We start from the raw sequence: 24907 nt of genomic DNA, 5'->3' as shown, positions 1-24907 counted from the left end.
AAAAGTCAAGTGCATACTAACATTTAGAAATTAATTATTAAGCACAGAGCCTTGTACTGTTCATCAGGCTGCAAGTGCAATACAATTTTTTTTTAAAATTAAGGCACTCAAACATTGTGATTTGCCTTGGAATATATTAAACTATTTTTGAGGTTATTTCCTTGAGGTTTAGATGCAAAATCGTGTTAATTATGTCAGTGTTTTGGGGTTTTATGAGCACCTGCTGTCTGCATGATTTAGATGATTCAGTTAATCAGTGGCGCACTGGTGGAGCACTCTGCTTTAAATCTATAGCTTTAACAGTGTGATGCTGTATGTTTAGAGCATAATGCTAAACACTCCTTGTTTCTCTGTGTGTGTGAGAGAGCACGCATGTTTAGTCCCTTGTGATCCTGATTCTGTTTGTGTCCAATTCCAGGCAGGCGAAGCGGCTGCTGAGTCAGATCGTGGAGCGATGCCGGAACGGGAACGAAACCAGCCAGGACGTCCTGATTCCAGCCAGCAAAGTGGGTCTCGTCATTGGTAAAGGGGGAGATACCATTAAACAACTTCAGGTATGTGTGTTACTTTTGGCTTGGGGGGGGAATCCAAATATGCAGCTGGTTCATTAAATGATCCGTAATTTCCATTCCGTGTTGCCTTCAGGAGAGGACAGGAGTGAAGATGGTTATGATTCAGGATGGTCCCATGCCCACTGGCGCTGACAAGCCGTTGAGAATCTCTGGTGATCCCTATAAAGTGCAGGTGAGTCCTCTGGGTCACGTGATGGTGGTTAACGTGTTCTGCGGCGTGTTCTGAGGCTAACTCGGCGCCATTTCTGTATCTTTCAGCAAGCACGAGAGCTGGTAGCAGAGATCATCCGGGATAAGGACCAGGGAGACTTCAGGACCGGACGACTGGGCGACTTCGGCTCAAGGCTGGGAGGAACCAGTCTGGATGTAAATTCGCGCGCGCGCACACACGTATGCATGCACACGTATGCATTTACACGCTGTATCTTGAGCCACCGTTTCTTTAACTATACAGGTGGCAGTGCCGAGGTTCGCCGTGGGCATCGTCATCGGAAGAAACGGAGAGATGATCAAGAAGATCCAGAATGATGCTGGTGTGAGGATCCAGTTCAAACCTGGTCGGTGTCGCTGCAGCACGTCTCATTATTTCTATTTTAATGTATTTTTATTACTAAATATGGTTCAAATAAGCAAAATTTTAATTAAAAAAATTAAAAGGGGGTGGTTGGTAAATTTGTTCCCATAAGGCAATAGTGCACAATGGTCGAAGGTGCTGTAAAATCAAGTTTTGGGGTAAAAATAACATATATCCAACTGTAATTTGGGCTGTACGGTGATTAAAACGGTGACATGGTTCCAGTTACCGTATCATCTGGACCATATTTCAGTTTATTTGCAAACTGGCAAACATGATTAGAAAATGTATAGCGTTACAAACACTAATATAACGTATCCTGGTTTTATGTAATCCGATTACATTCCAGTCAGCTGAATGGACAAACTTCAGCTCCATATTTGCATCTTGAATGGGAACAATTATATTTTACAAATTACTCATTTCATCCTATGAATTATTGATAATTAAATGTTTACTTCCCACAGATAGCGTTTTAATTGACTCATCTGTGCATAAGGCCGATGAGCTGTTGCCATGGCATGGCGTCCGTCATCCACAATTCAGTTAAATTGTATCTCCTCCGTCAGTTCTCGACGGATTTCTGTTCCGATCGTTTTGTTTGAAAGAACTCATCACTCCACACACTACTTGGTTTTGTCCAATTTTTTTGTTAACGAGTTACTAATTGGATCACATGAATGAATGAAATTTTTCCAGGCGTCTCACTAGAATTGTATCTCCTCTTTCATTTCAGTTCTGATTGATGTTTTTGGGTAGATCTTTCCTTGAGGAGCAAAACATGGTCATTTGTTAATTTTTCCTGTTGTAAACAGTTTATTTTGAGTTAAATCGTGTCTCCTCCCTCAGTTCTCAATGGATTTCAGTTCTGATTTGTTTTATTTGAAAGAACTAGTCATTCTGCACAAAACTCGGACATTCGTGTTGTCAACTTTTTTGCTAATGAGGTCAACTTTACGAGATTTGGGACTTCTGTTTAGAATTGTATCTCCTCAGTTCTCACCCGATTTCAGTTCTGATCAGTGTTTTGGGTCGATCTTCCCTCAGGGAACAAAATTTAGTCCTTTTGTTGAATTTTTTTTTCTTCCCCCTGTTGTGATCAATTTGTCATGGATGTTGGTCCTTTCTCACATTTCAGTTCTGTTTGATATTTTGGTCGTCATGGTGGTTTTGATGGCAGGACAGATGAGCTGCTCCGTCCTTGACGGTTTTTTTATTTATTTATTTTTTCTTAAACGATTCTTTCTCCCTTACTGCACAATGTAGTTTAGTCTCCTTATAAAGAAGTGCATCTTTTGTGCTTGACTACGTTTAACAAATTGTTAAATTTGCCCAAACATATTGGTGTAATGTCAGAATGGGAAGAGCTTCTGTCTACCTGCACTGAATTGAAGGCATGTGCAGACAGTTACGTCAAATAAATCTCTTAAGTCTGTGAAGAGGACACGGGCCGCGACGTAACAGTGTTCAAGGCTTTAAGGGAGATTAATGATGCTCCAAGGTCTTGTACGCTCACACGTGTCTCAGCAGGAGATCAGCATTAATACATACGCCGTGTCGCTGTGTTTATTGAGCACTTGGCGATTTTACACCAAATGATTACTGTAGCCAGTGAGCCGTGCTGAATTTAGTCGCCCTGCTCCTGTACTAGCTGAACCGCAATGTGAGAAGAGCAAAAAAAAAAAAATCTAGCGCAAACCATTGATTCGTCAAACGCTGTCGTCATCGATTCATCCTGATTTAATAGATCTTCTGGCAGATTTAAGCAGCAAAATCATTTTAATTAACAGTTTAAGGTTTTGCTCCATATCAATGTTTAGCGTCACTTGTCCACAATCCAAGTGAAATCCACTAACCAAATTCCAAAGGCTTTCCTGTTTGCGCCCAACATGGGCTTTACCATAATGATGTTGTGCAGCCTGTCTAGCAGCCTACATGCATTTTCGGCTACAGAAAATAGATGTGTGGTCTTTTGTTTTAGACAAATTTGTTGTTTGAGGAAAAATATTGGCACCCTTGCGTTTGTCCAGCATGCTGAGGTTTTTTTGTTTTTTGTTTTTTTTTTTTTTGTGGAAGCTTTGTCTTGCACTCAGTATAAAGAGACAGTCAGTACCTTTACATGCACATAGAGAGAATCGAATTTCTGCCGTTGCTCGACTGAAATCGAAGTTCAAAATGCCATGTATACACCTTAATTCGGCTGAAATTGAACCGAACTTGATTTCTCGGAATCGAGCTACACGACCTAGTTTATGCGATTTCTGCCGAGCTACTTTGTGCATGTATACCCTCTCGAGCTACTTACTGCCCCTTCCGGAAGTGACGAGTGACGAGACCACAAGCGGGAAACACAACAGCCTCGGTCGGCATGACAACAGTAGTAGCGAGCAGCAGAAGAGGTCAGGAGGAACAAACGAAGAAGAGAAAATGGCGATGTAGAGCTCTCTGAAGTGTGGGTGGAGCACAGAGGACGGCAGGACAAAGCTTCTGGTACTAATAGGCTTTTTATTGTCAGACTTTTCAGTTTAACAGCCTATTTTTATTCTTGAGAGAAGCGCGCACGCGCGCACTGTGTTCTAGTCCCGGGATGAGCTTTCCCCTCTGCTCTCCCTCTGCCTCCTTAAATAGGGCGCGGTTACTGGGAAGACACACAAACACAGATTAATTACCGTCAGGTGTAGTGATTCTGCCACTCACCTTCCCTGGCTCCGCCCTCCTGTCACAGACCGGCGCTTGACCACGCCCCCACTGCCACAGGCAAGCAGAAACGTGCACTTCTGGAGCAATGAGGAGACAGAGTTCATGCTCATTCAGCTTAAGGAGCTGAATATATTAAAATTCACGGACGGGAGAAAAACGCGCAATGGAGAACACGGAACTGATAACTTTGTTTACACTCTTGAATAGCTCTTCATGACGACAGCCGGAAGTGTACCAACACGATGGGGCGTGTAGCGCCACCTGTGGCTCGGGTGTACAATGCACCTCACACAATAGCCCGATTTCATTGTGTGCATGTAGGATTGGATTTCTTTGGCACCCTGCTGGGACCTTCAGCTCGATTACCGACAGCAGCTCGATTTGGATGTGCATGTAAATGTAGTCAGTGTCTGGGTTTAGTATTCCTATGTTCAGACTCGTGTTATGGAAAAACACTTCAGAATGTGGTTAGACCTGGGGTTGGGTTTATTGAGTCAAGTTGTGCTGCACCGTTTGGTGGAAAATTTCTAAAACGTACACCAGCCAAGTGCTTAACCAATATTAGTTGTAGTACATGATGTCTGCTGAAATATATATAATATTTTATTATTTTTTTTAAATAACTGTCTTTTAATGTTTGTTTTTACTACACGTGTCTTCAGATGACGGAATCAGTCCAGAGCGGATCGCTCAGGTAATGGGACAGCCGGATCGATGTCAGCACGCAGTTCACCTCATCAACGAGCTGGTCCACACAGCACAGGTACTTTGTCTTGCTTTATGGTGTGAAACGCAGCACAGAAGATTTGCATCGTTAGAAGTTGATGAAACGCTGGATTGTGTATATAAATCAGCTTACGAACCACACCTTTGACAAACACCCTAAAACCAGTTGAAACAGTTCAGCATGCCAGATTTTGTGCTTTTAAGTGTGTTCTTGTGGGAAAACACGAGAGCCAGATTTTCTTGTCATTTCAGCCGCCTTTGCATCCAATTTTCATAAAAGGAGGGTGATGTTTTGTGCGGTACTATCTTGAAGCTTTTTTTTTTTTTGGGTACCCCCTCAGGAGCGTGATGGATTCGGAGGTGCTCTGGGTCCCCGTGGCCGGGGTAGAGGCCGTGCTGATTGGAACATGGCTCCAGGAGGACTACAGGAAGTGACCTACACGATACCGGCAGACAAGTGTGGCCTTGTGATTGGGAAAGGTAGTGTGGTTTTTGTGTTTCTCTTCATTATGCAATTTTGTGCCATTCCTTGAAAAGTGACAGGTGAAGACTTGCCCTGGTGCACGAATCCTAACTTCAGTGAACTACCCGACAGTGTTGGATGTGTCTAAATTAATCTTTAATCAACTTATAGTTGTAATATAACTAAATGCAGTTTAACTCTATTGACTTTTTTTTGTTTCACTAAGAGGGGAAAATAATTTGAGGCCTAAGATCAAGGAGTTGTTAAATCCTCCCCCCCAATATGGGATTATTCATGATTGTTTAAATGTTTTTACTTCAGAATAATTATACTTCATGGTTTTTAATGCTCGTGGACTTGTAATTGTCCAATATTGGTGTTAGACAACATAAATGTAAAAAGGGTATTAACTGTGATTTAGTGTCACGTAAGTTCTAATTAAGTTCACACTTAAAGCCAAAACATTTGGTGTATATACAGTACCTTTGCAAGGAAATGCATTCTGAAAGGAACTTTTTATGAGATTTATCCTTCATCTTTTACATCAATATATAATTACTACAGTCTTTAACAAACCCAATGTATCAGACATAAATTTTTATTTGAGTAAAATGACAAACAGTATATGGTGAGCAATCAAAACGATAATTAAAAACTGATGGATTTTTACCATGGTGTCATCTGCGTACCAGCTTCCTACTGCTCGAACCATTAACCTGTGAAACGAAGTCTGCGAACCTGGAACTTGACGTTGCTTGTCTTGGTGAGTAAGATCATGATGATGCCCAAAGTCTCTCTTCCTCAGCACTGCTCCATGAACGTGACTCATCATTCAAAATAATGTTGGCTGAGGTATAATGGGACCTGGATGGATTCCAAACTTGCTTATTGTACCTTCTCACACACACAAAAAAAAAAAAAACCCTCATGTTTGGAGTGCGGTGCTGGAATTGATGGAAATGTTGGATTTAGATCAGTTGTTTAGAAATGGACACAAGTGCTCTTTTGTCAGGTTTTATTCTGGGGGGGGGTCTTAATTCCCAACTTAAGTCTGAAAAACACACCTCATTGTGTACACCAAGTGCTTTGCCAGAGTGTCTTTTCATTCCGCATTTAAGACCACCAGCAAAACGCTCTCGCGCCATTTAAGACCCCCTTCAAAATTAAAGCCCATCCTGCATACAGCAGCCAGGACCACGTCCAGTCCAATAACTGAGCGCTTGGGATCTTTATTCCTCTGCAAAGCTCATAATGGCTTCATTATTGCAGAAGTTAAATGTGTTTGACAATAGCTTATTGGCCCACGCTCAGTCCATCGTCCTTGGCAAGGAGTCCAGAAAAGGCGGGGATAAGTTGAGGAGCGTTTTCAGCCAGGGGTCAGGTTGGGTCAAGCGAGCATCAGTCTCAAGTGAACAAACGTGTAATTGATTTTGGGGGACATCCCTGTTTCCCTCCCCCACCCTCCATCGCCACCCACAGGAAGCTTTCTAAAGGCTTTGTTTCAGCACAGAAGACCATGAGACAAAGTCTCATCTCCTTGCCAACAGCTTTTCCCTTTCGACGATGAAGAAAAGAATGGACTCGAAGTAGTAGGAGGAGGAGGATACGCTTTAAAATTTGCTCCACTGCTGAAGGAGTGGATCTTCTTGCACCGTTCAGAACAATCACATGTCTGTCTCGTGGATTCAACTTTTTCTGAGAACAAATTTCCAGCTATTAAATATAATAAGGTGGAAGCACCTTCACAGAGTTGTTGCTCCCAGGAACTCCCACCCCCCCCCAAAAAAAAAAGCCTTAATAGCATCATTCTGCCTGAACCACTATGAAGTTCCTAAGAAATACACTTGTGGGGGCGTCGTGGCTCAGGTGGATAAGGCGCCATACCATAAATCCGGGGACCCAGGTTCGATTCCAACTCGAGGTCATTTCCCGATCCCTCCCCGTCTCTCTCTCTCCCGCTTATTTCCTGTCTCTACACTGTCCTATCCAATAATAAAGGTGAAAAAAGCCCAAAAAAAATCTTAAAAAAAAAAAAAGAAATACACTTGTGCCTGTTCTCCTCAGGTGGAGAGACCATTAAAAACATCAACCAGCAGTCTGGAGCTCATGTGGAGCTGCAGAGGAACCCGCCTCTCAACACCGACCCCAACGTGCGCATCTTCTCCATCAGAGGCACCCCGCAGCAGATGGAGATGGCCAGGCAGTTGATTGATGAGAAAATTGGGGTAGGTCCCAAATCTGTTTCACATCCTGATTAATATCTAAACCAGGATGCGTCAATAGCTTCCCCACCTTCCCAGAACGAGTATGAAAACATCTTTGGGTACTTTTCAGTACTGATACAGATGCATTGATTGGCATCACAACTTGCAAAATACATCCGCAGTCGTTTTTGTGTCATCTGTTCGTTATCATGACCACCTACACGAGTGTGGGTAAACGAGCATGTTTTATTGGACATGTTCTTCATGTGACCGTGTAACGTATGCACTCGCCGCCATGTTGGATGATGTACAAATCCAGAATGCGAGGACATGTACAAAAGTAGTATGTTTTGATATTCTTATTTTTATATTATCCCAACAAACCTTTACATTTCAAACAGTAAAGATCTTTGACAAAATGGAGTACAAACCAGTGTCGTCGTCGAGTCACTAAGCCTCGAGTCCCCAGTGTTCATGTCCAAGTCACTAAAGAAAATTTCGAGTCGAGTCCGAGAACAAGACTCCAACCGCACCATTTGACGGTGTCTGTTGCTGCCTTTATGTGAAAGCGTCTCTGCTGCTGTGTTGGACTAACGTTCCTGCTCAACTGCCCCGTTTTAGTTAACAGGCTACAGGTAAAAAGCTCGTTCATTGCTCAGCAAGCCCCGCCCACTATCAACAGGGCAAATAACATGAGAGAGGGTGAACACCAGCTAGTTCATCGCTCAGCAAGCAAGCCCTGCCCACTATCAACAGAACGATGAACATTAGTGTGTCACTTCCTTCTCTGGGTGGAGTCTTACCAAAAGACTATTGAAGTTCGAGGTCGTCCCCGTCGTCTCCTCGATAGTTCTTTTACATATGGAACACACAGCAGTGCAGGCCCCCCCCCGGAAAAGTTTGTATAAGCAAGGTGGACAATCCTCGGGGCGTTCTCTCCAGGCATTTTAGTGCCATTAACGTTAGTTTGTTCCTGAACATGACGTATGAACAGGTGAATGTGCATTCTCTTGCACAAAATTAGGCGACTCATTTTAGATTTTTCGGATCACGCATCCGCTGACGGCAGTTAAATACTACCGCTAGAAAAATAAAAAGTCTGTGCGTATTTTTATTTTAACCGCCGAAACGTACAAAAAGAAATGTAAAAAAAAAAAATAGTCACACATTTTTCTTGTAACAGCACTGTATCCCTGGTACTAGGTCATATTTCTTTAAGGGTGTATTCAGACCAGGATAGTTCACTTGCTCTGGTCCGAACCAAATGGTTTTTTTATTTTTTCATTTTGGTGCGGTTCGCTTTCACACTGTACATTTTAGTAAGCGGACCAAAATCTGTCAACAAAGCCACGCGCCCTGAGGTCGTTCAGCTATTGGTCAGAGACGACACACGCACAAAGCGTTAAGTTCAAAAGTAGTCACGGAGGATAGCGCTGATGAGTGCACATCATGTTGTGACAGTTATGGCTCTTCACGCAAGTCGCTAGTACCGCCACTTTTTGAAAGAATGTCCCTGATTTTAATGTAGGTCTGACGGAGTTTCTTCACTTTTAGCCGACATTGTTCTGGGGAGCGCGTGAACCCCTTCTCCTTCATTTTCTCACTGAATACAGCAAACACGTCGGCATTTTTGTGTGTTCTCTCCAAAAGCTCAGATATGTGGACATCTGCCCATATATCCACAAGGGTACGCGTTTCTTCCTCGGCCCACGTTTGCCCCCTACTCATTTTTTGTACTCTGTAGTCTAGCCTACCACTGGTCTGAATGACTGAACGACTGTTGTAAGGTTCCCTTGACAACCGAAACAGTGTTTGCACTTTGCGGTGGAGTGTCAAGACTCTGTTTCCCATAATTCTCGACAAACGACGGAAGCTCCCGAGGTACAAAAAAGCAAAACTGTCGGATTAGGTCCGGTCTGCTTTCACACCTCCAAAAGGTCCGCACCAGGGTTCCTTTGGTCCGGACCGAGTCCGACCTTGCAGCTCAGTCTCGGTCCGCTTGTTTGGTCCAGACCAGAGTTCGGTGGTTTGTATTCAGACCAACCCAAAAGGTCCAGACCAAGGGAAATTTGGTCCGTTTGGTCCGGACCAAACAACGTAGGTGTGAATACGCCCTAAGTAAAAAGTATTAGAATCACAAATACAAACGACAATGCGTGTTGTATATATCCGCTTCAGCCGAGTCCGAAAACGAAACTATTTACGACATTGAATATTCACTTGAATGTTTTTATGGTGTTTACAACCGCTTTACGACAGTGCCAACCTCGTGCTGACCATGGCTGACACTGACAGCATGGATTCCGAGCTATCGCCTCAACTGTACGTAAGCATAAAGTGTGGTAAAGAAAAGTCTTTTCACTGTCTCACTAACCAAAACGTGGGCGATTTCGTCTCTCAAGCGTTGAAAGTAAACAATGAAAAGATCAAAACGATCTTTGGTTCTCAGAAAGAAGGTGGTGATGTAATGAGCGCGATGCCAAACATGCCTGCCATAACGTTAGTTCACGATTTTGACTGCAAGTATCTGACTGTGGAATTAGAAGAGGATGGTGCCGCAGAGAGTCCTATCGAATCAAGTAGCACGAACGTATCAGCCTTCGATGTGCTCATGAGAGCTCAACGGTCATATGACCACATACCTTCAGAGAAGTAAGTACTGGAATGCTCGGACGTGTTATAAACTTGTACACAAGAACACGCGCGCATGCACACTATATATTATATAATATAATTACTGTATAGACTATATAGTGAGCTCATTGGTAAGATGAAGAAACTCAGACACTAGTGTCGTGCTATCATTTACGTCATTACTGTCGCACAATTTAAAACGTGCCAGATCAGTCGGCTGATGGGTTTTCAAAATAAGTGTGTGTGTGTATGTAAAGTGTGTCTCTTGAATTTAAATTATTTTATCATCTTAATCCGACATTGAAATTTTGCCATGCAAAAAAAAAAAAAATTGGACAAGGACACTTATTTTTATTTCGACCGACATCATCAAAAATATGTTGAAAAAATCCGTGAACCTAAAGATAAAAAATGGTTGGCCTTATTATGGCATGTTACAAATAACAACTAGAAAAGCACTCTGAGAGCGCAGACCTCTGCCAAGAATCCTTTAAAAAAAAATCCGGGATCCAGAAGGTGATCCGGATCACCGCCAGAATTTTAATGGATTGTTACTTGTGCCCAGTCACACACCTAGAAAAAATTTCAGAGCAATCCGTTCATAACTTTTTCCGTAATGTTGTTAACAGACAAACCAACAAACAAATAAACCAGCGCTACCGAAGACATAACCTCCTTGGTGGAGATAATGAGTCCTCGTCGGCAATTTGGCTACGTTCACACTGCAGGCTGAAGTGACTCAAATCCGATCTTTTCGCCCATATGTGACCTGTATCCGATCTTTTATTGACAATATGAACGACACAGATCCGATTTTTTCAAATCCGACCCAGGCCGTTTGGATATGTGGTCCTAATTCCGATTCCTATCCGCTCTTTTCATATGCGACTTCAGTCTGAACCGCCAGGTCGCATTCATCCGACTTACACGTCATCAACAAGCCACAAACGTCACTATTCTGCGCTGAAGTAGGCGGCGAGTCTCTCAAAAAAAGTTACAACAACATGGCGCATAATCACGGGCGCAGATAGAGGGTGGGACGGGTGGGATTCGTCCCACCCAGATTTAAATTCACTTCGTTCGGTCCCCCCCACTTTGCATAAGGCAAACCTCACGGAAAAATCAAGACTAATTACCATTCGGTTTATTGAGGTGCACGGCAGTGTATACATAGTTGCAACAACTCGCATAAAACAAAACAAAGACTGATATTCGGTTGGTTGAGCTGCGCAGACTGCACAGGTTGCGAGCTTGAGCTTGGTTGCTATGGTAACACAACAAGTTTGACAGGCATATCGGGGTTGGGGTTGGTTTGCTGGCAGCTTTGTCCCCCCCAGTTTTTTGTCCCCCCCAGTTCAAAAAACGTATCTGCGCCCCTGCGCATGACATCAATGCGAGGGACGCTTCGGGCTGTGAAGGTTCTGAACCTTCTCAATGGAAGGACGCAGAGGTTAGGGAGCTGATTTCCATTTGGGGGGATGCAGCTATTCAAGCTAGATTGGATGGGTCATACCGCAACCGGGCGGTTTTACTTCCGTAAACACTGGCCATGCTCACTGCGTGCGACGTCGTCGTATCCTGCAGTGCGCATGCGGAACACTTTTAGGTCGCTTTTCGTTCATACTGAGGATCACATATAAGTCGCATATATTTGTTAATGTGAACGACCTCACAAAAAAATCGGATTTCACAAAAAAATCGGAATTGAACATTAAGCCTTGCAGTGTGAACGTAGCGTTTGAGTCCAAATGCAGTTAATGCACGAGTCCGAGTCATCAGTGCTCAAGTCCAACCGTGTGTCTGAAATCGTTCACTACTCCCTATCTAGGGAATTACTGTATAGAGGACTATATAGTGAGCTCATTGGTAAGATGAAGAAACTCTTTCGGACACTAGTCCGTCGTGCTATCATTTACGTCATTACTGTCGCACAATGAAAACGTGCCAGATCAGTCGGCTGATGGGTTTTCAAAATAATAAATACGTGCATGTATTTTTGTGATAAGTCCATATTATACTGCGCGTATTTCCCACATTAATCAATACAAAGTACCTGCAGCTTTCAGTTGTTGTTTTTTTTTTTTTTTTAAATCAAGGCTGAATACTTTCTTCTTTGCCGCTGCCTTTTTATTAAATCATATTGAGACTTTGATTTCTTTCAGCGTGACCGCAATGCATGATGGGATATATATTGCTTTGGTTAGTGACCATCGGTTGTACACTACTTTTTTCATGATGCATTGTGGGATATTTTGAGTGCACTACATAGGGTGTAAATAATCTCACTAAGGTTTTCGGACAGCACTACAAAATAGCGTCCGCACTATATAGAGAGCGTGCACGTGACGTCACGAGGTCACGTGATATTTGTTTATCTGCCATCTTGGACGGCATGGCCACGCATAGAACTTAGACGAACCCGTTCTAATTATCAAGTGTGTGGGAGTAGATCTTTCGAGAATGGTTATATCTTGTTCAGCATTTGGTTGTACCAATAGACAGGGCCAGAAGGAGGGCCAGTCATTTTATAGAGACGCGCAAAATGGGTGTCCGCTGTGCGAAGAGAAAACTGGTACCCCAGTTCTACCAGCCGAATTTGTAGTGAACACTTCATATCAGGTAGGTGTAATCTTCTAATACAATACTCCTAGTGCATCTGTTAAGTTGATTTTCGGATTGAATGATAACTGCATACTTATGCCGCTTTTCCACTACAAACGCGGCTGTGCCGTGCCGAGTCGAGCTGAGTCGGGCTGAGCGGGGCTGTTGGAGTTGCATTTCGACTACAACCGCGCTGAACCGTGCTGGCTGGAAGTGGGTGGACACATTGGGTGGAGTTAGCGAAAGTGGGTGGACGTCACGTGATGTCGTTAAGCAGCGCAAACAGTGACATCAGTGACAGTGGCGGAACAAGTCAGAGCCGGGCCGGGGGCGGGGCAAATGACCGGACCCTTTATTAAAGCTTATCATAACATCATTTTAGGCTACAAAATGTCCGCAACTGCGGTGTTTACCAATTTCAACACTACCGGGTGCAACTATGTTATTTAGTACATCAAGTCCTTCAAACGAACATGTAACTCAGAAACAAAAAACATTAGGATACTGTACATGGCTCATAATAAAACATCAATAGCCTATACTGCGCACATTATTTGAAGGGCATACGAATGAGCGCTCAGAGGTTGCAGCAGTGACAGGAAGAGTCAGAAATAAAAGGAGGGCGGTGCAAACCTCACTGAATGCACTGTGTTTACCAATTTCAACACTACGGGGTGCAACTATGTTATTTTGTACATTAAGTCCTTCAAACGAACATGTAACTCAGAAACAAAAAAACATTCGGCGACATACTGTACATGGCTCATAATAAAACATCAATAGCCTACTGCGCGCATTATTTGAAGGGCATACGACGAGCCTTGCGCTCCGCGAACTCGTCCACGATGCTCTGTATGTCACTGATTCAGTGAGCTTTTAAGCAGTAGTCTCACGACCCGGAGAGTAAACAATAAACATGGAGGACATGGAGTCGTTAGTGTTGCTGGTCTTGGTGCTGTGGCTTGACAACGCCAACAGATACTGGCAAGAGCGTATAGATGAGGCGAGGCGCATAAGGCTTCAGAAATTCTCGTAATTCGTAATTCTTCTTCTTCCGGGTTTGCGGTGTTTACAGATCCCAGCGCGCTCGCGGGGCGTGTGTGGGCATGTGAGGACACTCCTCCTCACCAATCAGTGCACAGGGGAGTGTCTGCTCACGCCCCCAGCCTCAGTCAGCACGGTTTGGCTCGCTTCAGCCCTACCCCAAAACGGTGCGAGTTTTAGGGGCTAAGCAGGGCTGAAACGAGCTGAGTCGTGCTGGTTTTTGGTAGTCGAAACGCGAGCCGTGTCGAGCTGAAGTGAGCTGAAAAAGGGTAGTGGAAAAGGGCCATTAGAAACTAGACAGTACAGTGTTTGTGCCCGTTAGTCCGGTTGATCTCTAACGTTTAAAATGGCTATGCCTAGCCCTACTACCCTGGCCTAGTCTATGACGATGTTTAATCTTTTTGGCTCATATATGCCTTTGATCTGATATTGAATAATAATTCTGCACAAATAAAGATAGCGGTGATTTGTGATTTTTTTTTTTCAGACAAAAACATGCATATTTACAACCCTGTCATTATCTGGAACTGAGTTTAGATTTCGAACATTCTTACGATAAAACGTCCTGCATAGTCTCTTTATGATAAACGTCTTAATGCTACTTACCCGTGAGGTTATCAAGTAGACATTCTTCTTCAGAACCTTCCAGAGGTATAGTTGGGATACCCATCCCGCAACAAAATATTTATAAGCTTCCAGGCTCTTGTCAGCTTTGAGGGCTTTGCCAGTGTAACACGATTAACAAGAAAATTGTAAATGCCGTGGTAGGCCAGATCGGGCAAATCGCCGGCACCGCAGCTCCGAATTTCCCTGAACAAGGATTGCGGCAAGTTGTACGGATCTGCAGTCTCCAACCTGGAACACTTTTCCACGTAACGCTGCCTCACGTCACCTTCAAGATGCTGAACAAACTTAGACAAGTTATCGCGCGATGTAGATGGGGTATTTTCCGAATTTTCTTGGGGATTACTCTCTGGATCCATTACGCTCGCGCAAGGTAAACAATCCTGAAGCCGTCCGATATGGCGGAGTAAACATGGACGGGTCACGTGACTGCACATCCTCTATAGTGAGTAGGGAGTGATTTCGGACACAGGGCAAGTCAAGTCATGAGCCCTTAAAATGAGGGCACGAGTCCTGGACTTGAGTATTACAAGCCTGGTACAAACACAGTCTAAAAACATGCAATGAAAACATTCCTAAGCAAATCGTACTATTTTATGCTACTTTTATTTTATTTTCATGGACAAAGTAAAATCACTCTAATCAAAAGGAACAATCGATGGAGATAAATTACACAGTCTTATCAAGTTAAGGAACAATATTGTAAGCTGATTTAAGATCCACCAATTCACAAGTCCTGTCTCTATTGCACTGCTCCATTTGAGATATTTGTCACCCAGTGAGTTCCATGTGGCACCACTTTCAGTGCGTCTCTGCTGGGAGGGTTTCGGGCACAATTTTTGACTCTGGTACGTCTGTAAAACAACGTGCATAAGTAAAACGGAGTTACTGGAACAGCATCGCTAATCGTTGACCCACGTTGCTCTCCTTGTGTATCCAAACTCGCTCAGGTTTACGCTGCTTCTAATCTGGCTTTCTTGGCAGATCTTTCATTTATCCTGTTGCTTTTCGATACCGCGAGATGAGTTTTCGTCTCAAGCTTATCGTGTCCTAATTTGAGTCTTGGTGCCCAAAATGGATTTGTTTTATCACATCGGTTTTCCAGCGCTCCTGCAAGGTGAGAAGCAGAGCGTTCACGCTAAAGCGCAAAAGTTCAATTTAATCAGCAGAAAACATAGCTTTAATTAGCGATGAACTCTTACCAGATATAAAGTGGTCACCTCACGCATGCGTGGGTGTAATTAGCTTTTTCCTCAGTTAAGTCCTTATGATGTAACCACAGCGCACGGCGTTCTCTGGACAGTTCTTCGTCTGTTTTGTCAGTTTTTAATTATTTTGGGAATTCTGAAGAACCGTTTTCTCTTTGTCACGAGTAGCATTATTACCGCAGTTATATCCCGCACAAAGCCTTTGTCTGTCTTCAAAGACTAAGAAATCTAAAGAAGCATTACAGCAGCTCACGTATGATTCGCTGGTTCCTGGTTATCATCATCCAACATGGTGGACTTCCGGGTTGGGACGTCGAGCATGATGTCACTTGCACACGAAGAATTGGTATTGATGCTTCCCAAAATGTTTAATGCAAAGACGCATTTTAGCATGATGTTAAACCAGGGTAGTGTTTCCATCTCTCCAAGGTACAACCCCGATTCCAAAAAAGTTGGGACAAAGTACAAATTGTAAATATAAACGGAATGCAATGATGTGGAAGTTTCAAAATTCCATATTTTATTCAGAATAGAACATAGATGGCATATCAAATGATTAAACTGAGAAAATGTATCATTTAAAGAGAACAATTAGGTGATTTTTAAATTTCATGACAACACCACATCTCAAAAAAGTTGGGACAAGGTCATGTTTCCCACTGTGAGACATCCCCTTTTCTCTTTACAACAGTCTGTAAACGTCTGGGGACTGAGGAGACAAGTTGCTCAAGTTTAGGGATAGGAATGTTAACCCATTCTTGTCTAATGTAGGATTCTAGTTGCTCAACTGTCTTAGGTCTTTTTTGTCGTATCTTGCGTTTTATGACGTGCCAAATGTTTTCTATGGGTGAAAGATCTGGACTGCAGGCTGGCCAGTTCAGTACCCGGACCCTTCTTCTACGCAGCCATGATGCTGTAATTGATGCAGTATGTGGTTTGGCATTGTCATGTTGGAAAATGCAAGGTCTTCCCTGAAAGAGACGTCGTCTGGATGGGAGCATATGTTGCTCTAGAACCTGGATATACCTTTCAGCATTGATGGTGTCTTTCCAGATGTGTAAGCTGCCCATGCCACACGCACTAATGCAACCCCATACCATCAGAGATGCAGGTTTCTGAACTGAGCACTGATGACAACTTGGGTCGTCCTTCTCCTCTTTAGTCCGAATGACACGGCGTCCCTGATTTCCATAAAGAACTTCAAATTTTGATTCGTCTGACCACAGAACAGTTTTCCACTTTGCCACAGTCCATTTTAAATGAGCCTTGGCCCAGAGAAGACGTCTGCGCTTCTGGATCATGTTTAGATACGGCTTCTTCTTTGAACTATAGAGTTTTAGCTGGCAACGGCGGATGGCACGGTGAATTGTGTTCACAGATAATGTTCTCTGGAAATATTCCTGAGCCCATTTTGTGATTTCCAATACAGAAGCATGCCTGTATGTGATGCAGTGCCGTCTAAGGGCCCGAAGATCACGGGCACCCAGTATGGTTTTCCGGCCTTGACCCTTACGCACAGAGATTCTTCCAGATTCTCTGAATCTTTTGATGATATTATGCACTGTAGATGATGATATGTTCAAACTCTCTGCAATTTTACACTGTCGAACTCCTTTCTGATATTGCTCCACTATTTGTCGGCGCAGAATTAGGGGGATTGGTGATCCTCTTCCCATTTTTACTTCTGAGAGCCGCTGCCACTCCAAGATGCTCTTTTTATGCCCAGTCATGTTAATGACCTATTGCCAATTGACCTAATGAGTTGCAATTTGGTCCTCCAGCTGTCCCTTTTTTGTACCTTTAACTTTTCCAGCCTCTTATTGCCCCTGTCCCAACTTTTTTGAGATGTGTTGCTGTCATGAAATTTCAAATGAGCCAATATTTGGCATGAAATTTCAAAATGTCTCACTTTCGACATTTGATATGTTGTCTATGTTCTATTGTGAATACAATATCAGGTTTTGAGATTTGTAAACTATTGCATTCTGTTTTTATTTACAATTTGTACTTTGTCCCAACTTTTTTGGAATCGGGGTTGTACATTTGATAGCCCAGGATTGTCCAAATTATATTACGTTCTCCATCACTGCCATCCGTATAGTTTGGTGGTCTTAATTCTTCCCTGCCCTTTTGTTTTTGGCCGCACTTGCACCATGGGTAAGTGCGAAACAACGTTTTTCGTGGCCACCATCAATCAATAGTGTTTAATGGAGTGTGTTAGGACCTGTACGTGACCTTTGACCTTGCCTTGTTTTGCTGATGTACTCTGTATCGTCTTCATCCAGGCCTCAGGGATGGCTGGCAGCAGCAGCTTTGGCCTCAGTCCCTTCACCCAAGGACCGAGCAACCCACATCAGAAGTGAGCTTTATTTCTCTCGTGTACTACCTACAGCTTTTAGTCTTTATAGGGGTTCTGTGGGAAATTTTGTTAAATCGTTGTGTTTTTGTCTGGAAGTGGACCGCAGACTTTCATGACAGGAGGTTGGGGTGCGACATACCAGACATGGCAGCCTCAGGGCCAGCAGGACCCCAGTGAGTACCGCACCAGCTCATTGTTTCTGTCACCAAACATAACCGAAGGCTTTGCTTTTTTGCCATTTGCTTCTTTTTTTTTTCCCCCCTTCGTCTTGGTTATATTCCCACTTATGGCATTAATTTATTGTTAATGCTGGAAATATCCCCAAGCCTAGAATGCAACAGTGGGACATTTTGGCTATAAGAACTGAGGAATTGCATAAAAACACAGAAAAGAAAATGAATGAAAACAGTTTGTTCATCATCTTTATCATCTGCGCTGTGTTTTCGTCTGGTTTCAGGTCACAACGGCTCGCAGACGGGACAGATGGATTATTCCAAAGCATGGGAGCAGTATTATAAGAAGCTAGGCAAGTAGCTTATACACAATCCTTAGAGAATCCTCTTGTATATTATTTTATTTATGCAAGTATATTTACATGTGTAACACCATGAAATGAGGTTCAGTCAAGTGCAAAAGTTTGCACACCCTTACATGATGAGGTTAAAATAGGGCTGGGCGATTTTACGATTACGATGTTATTCACGATATAAAATCTCTACGATTAGAAGTTAGACACGTACGATATGCCTACGATAAGCCTACGCCTTCAATAAAATTACTTCATCAGAAGTTTTGACAGACACGCGAATAGCCAATCATAACTAAACAGTACCGCACGTAACCAATCAGTTGGAAGAGAGCCACGTCAAGTTAGGTTGCGTGCACACACAAACACACACGTGTAGCAGCAACGCACAGCATGGCTGTGGTGAAGTTTGCAGGAGCGCGGCATTTCTCCAACAAAGCGATTATAAAAATGAGCGAGAAGCCGACTGACCGGAGTTCTGAACAGGAAAGTCAGAGCACTGCCCTGGAGGACATCGTTGAAAAGAAGGGCCAGAGATCTTCGGTTGTGTGGAGGTATTTTGGATATTTAAAATCGGACACACAATAAAGTGTTACACAAAACCTTAAACACACTGACGTACAGGATTGCACTTTTTTTCTCCTTGCAGCATAAGGTTTACACGTCAATATGTCTTTTATGTTTATTTGAAAGCTGCTAGAATTTGCACAAATGATTAACAATGGTATATAGTTTTTATTTTTCAGTTTCAGTTTATTCATTTGAACAAAAAGAACAAAAGAATGTGCATCCAGTTTGTTTTGGTTCTGTGAAACTTGAAGGCTTGTTGAGCTATTTTTGTTAATTAGGAAGGAACTACTAATTTGTAATGTTCATATTTTGAGCAGAAAATTAAAGAAAATACAAAAATGGTGATTTGATTTATATCGTGATATATATCGTTATCGAAAATTTTGAAAAAATATATCGTGATATAATTTTTTCTCATATCGCCCAGCCCTAGGTTAAAACTATAAAATCTTGCTCTGTTGATTTTAACGTTCATCTTCCCGCCTGTTGCTTGTGTGCAGGTCAGCAGAGCCAAGCTCAGAGCACTGGTCCCGACTACAACAAAGCCTGGGAGGAGTATTACAAGAAACAGGGTGAGTTCTTTACCTTTTCACTCGCTGAACTTAACCCTTAAAGCTTGTGGTGTGGTTTTGTAAACTTTACATTTCAAGTCAAGTTTATTTGTATAGCGCTTTTAACAATAAACATTGTCGCAAAGCAGCTTTACTGCTTTTTTTTTTTTTTTTTTTTTTTTTCTTGGGTGAGCTGAGCTTTACGTAAAGGTGGTGATACACAGAGCAACTTTTTGGGCAAACAAGTGAGACACAGGGCAACTGGCAACAACCAATCGGATAAGAACAGATCTATTGCCAGGGAGACAGATGCCGCAAAGATGGACACTGAAACATTTGCAGCTGTCACTTTTTGTCTTGGCTTCAGCCTTTATTTCTGTCAAGTAAATATCACTTCTGGAACAAAACTGAATAGATTCTCTGGTCAAAAGATAATTTGTCTTTTATCAAAATAACCACATTCTGTTTAATAATAAACACTTTTTGTAAAAGTATCTTGAAAAATGCTGCTAGCCTCAATCACATATGCTATAACAACTAATAACTGACATCACAAAAACATCATCGTTTAATTCTCATCTCCACAAAAACAGAAAGGAAAAAAAAGGACACGGACCAGGAGGAAAAGGGGCTGACGGAGCTCCTGAAAGGCTTTCTTTCTTTTTTACATCCCTCCGTTTGTACTGTTTCGTCCTCAGGTTCCACAAGTAGTCATGCCCTGGATGCGAATTAGATCAGACAGTAAGTTAGACAATCTCTATTACAACTCTCAAAAATCATGAGCTGCCCATCACTTGAACTTGACGCAAGAGAGCTAACGTTATCCCTACATAGCTAGCAATAACTTTGAGCTAACCGTGTTAGCAAAAACCACCGCTAGTTAGCTAAATCCCATTCAATCTCTGGCACGGTGGTTCGCTAACAGCAGTTTACACTTGGCTGAAAACAATTAAATCGATGTCTAAGCATTTGATGAGGTAAATTCACCACTTTGGGTTGACGCATAACACAACATACCGGCGTAAAAAGATACAAGTCGTCTCTCTTTTTCTTCGCTCCACTGACGGAGACGCCGCCATCTTTTGTTGAAAATTTCAGCAGCCCTTGGTTGGTCATGTGATCTGCTCCTAGTACTCTGATTGATTGGATTATCTTAAGTTGGTCAAAATTATTCAGATAGAAATTGTCGTCCAGTCTCGGCGGAAAAGCATCAGAGCGCAGTTGCCTGGCAACATTGTTCAAAAAGTTGCCCTGTGTATGATCATCTAATGGCCCTTTTCCACTACCCTTTTTCAGCTCACTTCAGCCCGACACAGCTCGCGTTTCGACTACCTCAGAGCGGCGCGACTCAGCTCGCTTCAGCCCTACTCAACACCCAAAACTCGCACGGTTTTAGAGTGGGGCTGAAGCGAGCCAAACCGAGCCGAGTGGGGCTAGGGGCGTGAGGAGACACTCCCCTGTGCACTGATTGGTGAGGAGGAGTGTCCTCACATGCCCCGCGAGCACGCTGGGATCTGTAAACACCGTAAACCCGGAAGAAGAATTACAAATTACGAGAATTTCTGAAGCCTTATGCGCCTCGCCTCATCTATACGCTCTTGCCAGTATCTGTTGGCGTTGTCAGTGACAACAAGCCACAACACCAAGACCAGCAACACTAACGACTCCATGTTTATTGTTTACTCTCCGGGTCGTGAGACTACCGCTTAAAAGGTCACTGATGTCACTGTTTGCACCGCCTAACCACATCACGTGACGTCCACCCACTTTCGCTAACTCCACCCACTTCCAGCCAGCACGGTTCAGCATGGTTGTAGTCGAAATGCAACTCCAACAGCCCCACTCAGCTCGACTCAGCCCAACTCAGCACGGCACGGCTCAGCCCAACTCAGCCACGTTGGTAGTGGAAAAGCGGCATAAGTAGCAGTTTTAGGACACTATTTTCTATACTTCGTTAGAAAGTAAATATGGAAAGTACCGAGAACATGGGATGGGTTTAAGTGTGCTTGGTGTGTGTGTGTGTCTGTCTCAGGTCAGCCTGCAGGTCCTGGCTCTCAGCAGAGCTCTACTCCTGACTACAGTGCTGCCTGGATGGAGTATTACAGACAGCAGGGGGCTTATTATGGTCAGGGGGCACAGCATTCGCAGGCTCCAGGCCTTCAGGTACGGACAAGGGGACACACAGGCACACGGGTAGATACATGCACAAGGGAAAAGGACACGGACAGACTCTCAGGGACTGTTACACGTTCATGGTGGACACAGGAATAGACATGCATATACTGGGGCTGATGGACACGTGCTGGGGACAGGGATACACTGGGACGGACACTCGCACACCCAGAGGGCTGGGACACGGGGACAGGGGCAAACATGAACATGTTAACTGACGGAACTATGAAGCGAGGATCTGTGTGAATCTCCTCTCATTTGTTCACTTATTTTTTTTTTTTATTTCTCTTGTGTGTCTCCTGCAGGATCATTAGAGCGGATACCTTTTCGTTGAAGATTTTTGAATGATTCAGAAGATGAAACAAACCTTTTATAACGGAGGTTTCTAGATTTGCAACGCCTTGAAGACTTTTACTTTTTTTTTCTTAGTGAGAAACACTAGCTGTAGAATGACTTATACGATTAAAAGTAAGATTTCTAAATCAGGAACGTTAAAAAAAAAAAAATTGTTACTAAATACTTGTGTACACCATTATTTGAATGAACAATATCCGGGATTCTTTTTTGGACAAACAGAGCTGTTTTTTGTTTTTCCTTTTTTTTTTTTTTTCTTTCCTATTCAATCTTTTTAATTCAAGTGAAATGGCCAAAACGAAACCCGGAATTGTGACATTTCAGCAATCGCAATATAATCTATTTTTTCTAGTTCTGTTGCAATAAAATTCGTAATTGCTGGCTTAGCAGTCTTGAATCTATTTTTTGTTTTTTGTTCTTGTCGTGAGATGTTTTAAGAATTGTGTAAGTAAAATTTTTTTTCTTTTCCTTTTTACATGAAGCAATTTTAATTCAGTGTGATAAAAAAAACTGTGATATTTTGTTACAGGAAAAATGTGTTCTTTTGTTACACAATATGATGAGTGATGATGGCGAACGGCAGTCAATTCCTAATTTAATTCCTCTTGTGTTTTGTATTTTGTTTTTCATTGTCATTTTATTGTACTCTGGTTTAAAAAAAAGGTGCAATATCTTATTTCATATTTGAAACAAAGATGGATTTCTCTAATATTTTGACAGATGTTTAACGTGTAGTTCTTAGATTTTTCTTTTTTTTTTTTTTTTTAAGGCATATGGAAATGTAACGGATAATTTTTTATTACCTTGATCTGATGTGGGAAAAAGGGTGGGGAGGGTCTTGCATCTTGCGCATTGTGAGTTTATTGCCTTTGCTATCTTGTAAAACTATGTATGTACACTCAGATACTTGACTAAATACTTTATTTAAATATATATGTAATTAAAAATCAAAAGTTTTTTTTTTTTTTTTCCTCATGGAGTCATTTTGCAGGAGAACTGTCCCTGTTTTTCTGTCTCTGTTTTCATACTGAAATTTTTTCAAAGATCGTGAATGTGTAATTTGAAATTTGATGTTGCATCTTGATGTTATGGACAAAAAAATGAGAACTGATAGGTTTTTATGTATGTTCTGTACTTTAACCCATTCAAGACTGCTAAGCCTCCAGATTCTGTCTGTGTATTAATTGTAGTTTTTTATATTCTAAGTATTAAGATCAAAGTCGTCTTATTTGGTACCAGCCGGCTCCCCGACGCCCCTTCGCCAGTACACACTGTGGACTCATGTACAGTCCGATGCTAATAACCTTTTAAGTAATTATATATTTTTTTCTTTTCTGCTCTGTGTGATCTAATATATGTATGAATGATTGATTGATTAGTTATAAATTGAATCTAGTATTAACGTCATCACTTAATGAAAAGGGATATTATAATTTCAGATGTTTAATTTTAGTGTTTTGGTTCTTTTTTTTCCCCCTTTCGCTTATGTGTACAGGTAACAGTGTATTAAAAACATCAAAAGACTACTTTACTGTCTTTTTTCCCTTTATTTTAATGGTTTTAGTTCTTTGGTTTTTATGTAACTTTTTCAGATCCACACTTGAAGGGCCAAAATACCCCAAAACTGGACAGTATCGCTCTCTTCTCAAAGATGACTGTGTATGTAATTCATCACTTTGTATCACTTTGGGTGTTTATAGAAGAAATCTATTTTCTATGCTACTTGATTATAACCTTTAACAGCTGAAATAAATGGCGCACATGTTTGTGTGTGGGAAGATGTAGAGTTTATTTATGTACGTTTGTAGCTGTTTTTTTTTTTTTTTTTTTTAATCCCCTACCCTTTCCCCCCCATTTTTTGTTTCCTTAGGCATGCACAGTACTTAAAATTTTTTGTTCTGATTGGCCTAAAAACAAACGGGCATATCTGTATCATCATAATCACACTGAGGATGAAGCTGCTTTTATAAAACTCCACTTTTTGCATTGTAATCTCAAAGGAATAGGCACATGGTGGGTGTTCTGTTACAGGAAAATAATCAACGGGTTGATGTGACCCAATATGCACTGGAGTTGATTTACTTTCCTATAGCTGCACGTCTTGAAGCATTATTCCTCTTATACCACATCAATTTAGCAATGATTTACAATTATGGATTTAACTGATGTTATACTTTTTTTTCCCCTTTAAATTCATTTATAGTTATGGAACATTTATGAAACTGGTTAGTTTCTGTCCTCACTTGTTAGCTCACTGGCCGTAGGGTGATGAGCTATTGCCATCGTGCGGCATCTGTCGTCCATCTGTCCCCAATTCACAAACATCACTACTCCTCCTTGAGTTTTCACTGGATTTTGATTTTGTTTGGTCGATCTAATCCGTCTGCACAAAAGTTATTCCCTTCTCATTAACGAGTTGCTAATTAGGCAGGTTAATGAGCTTTCAGGAAAATTGCTACTACTCCTGGAGTTTTCACTGGATTTTGATTTTGTTTGGATGTTCTAATTGTTCTTATGAACAACTTGGCTAATTATAAACGATTCTGGTCTCTCATGGTACGGCTGTGAGAGCTACGACGTTGCTGATGCTCTAGTTATAGCAGCTATAAACAGTCATTCCTTCAATAGAGATGAAAAAGATCATGATGACAAACAAACAAAAAAAAAACCTACAGCATGTTACCAAGAAACTGCAAACTTGTTTAAACTTTTTTTTTTTTCTGTCTGGAAACAAAGTTGTGCGAGTTGCTACTGAAGAAATGATAATGTATTAGAACAAAAATGTTTAATATAAATCTGTGATTTGCATTACTCCTGGGATTACTGTCCAAGCTGAATCCACACTATCTGACCAATCAGAATCGAGAATTCAGCAGCGCAGTGGTAACTTGGCATGTAAGCTATGTCATGCAATAGTATTTACTGAATCGATATTAAGTGTAGGTCCTTTACAGGTGAAAAATGGCATTAAGTTTGGACAACGGGGTAGGAAATGAACAGTTTTTAATTCTTCAGACTCGTACCA

The 24907-nt window shown here is 42.0% G+C and overlaps 1 protein-coding gene across 2 annotated transcripts in view; it reads left to right on the top strand.

Moving 5' to 3' along the window:
• The window catches only part of fubp3 (far upstream element (FUSE) binding protein 3), a 75580-nt gene extending 51916 nt beyond the window's left edge, over positions 1 to 23664 (top strand). For both annotated transcript variants that reach the window (XM_060912873.1, XM_060912872.1), the window contains exons 7-19: positions 419 to 554; positions 646 to 744; positions 831 to 938; positions 1027 to 1129; positions 4509 to 4609; positions 4914 to 5052; positions 7100 to 7260; positions 17636 to 17709; positions 17806 to 17882; positions 18167 to 18235; positions 19306 to 19377; positions 21389 to 21519; positions 21834 to 23664. In XM_060912873.1, coding sequence (XP_060768856.1) covers positions 419 to 554; positions 646 to 744; positions 831 to 938; positions 1027 to 1129; positions 4509 to 4609; positions 4914 to 5052; positions 7100 to 7260; positions 17636 to 17709; positions 17806 to 17882; positions 18167 to 18235; positions 19306 to 19377; positions 21389 to 21519; positions 21834 to 21842 — 1279 coding nt within the window. In that variant the 3' untranslated portion in view covers positions 21843 to 23664. The remainder of the gene's footprint in view (positions 1 to 418; positions 555 to 645; positions 745 to 830; positions 939 to 1026; positions 1130 to 4508; positions 4610 to 4913; positions 5053 to 7099; positions 7261 to 17635; positions 17710 to 17805; positions 17883 to 18166; positions 18236 to 19305; positions 19378 to 21388; positions 21520 to 21833) is intronic.
• The last annotated feature ends 1243 nt before the right edge of the window (positions 23665 to 24907 follow it).

The sequence above is a fragment of the Neoarius graeffei genome, chromosome 28 (assembly GCF_027579695.1).
Source record: "Neoarius graeffei isolate fNeoGra1 chromosome 28, fNeoGra1.pri, whole genome shotgun sequence".
NCBI lineage: Eukaryota > Metazoa > Chordata > Actinopteri > Siluriformes > Ariidae > Neoarius > Neoarius graeffei.
The sequence above is the reverse complement of the archived record's forward strand: the minus strand, read 5'-3'. Positions and strand labels throughout refer to the sequence as shown.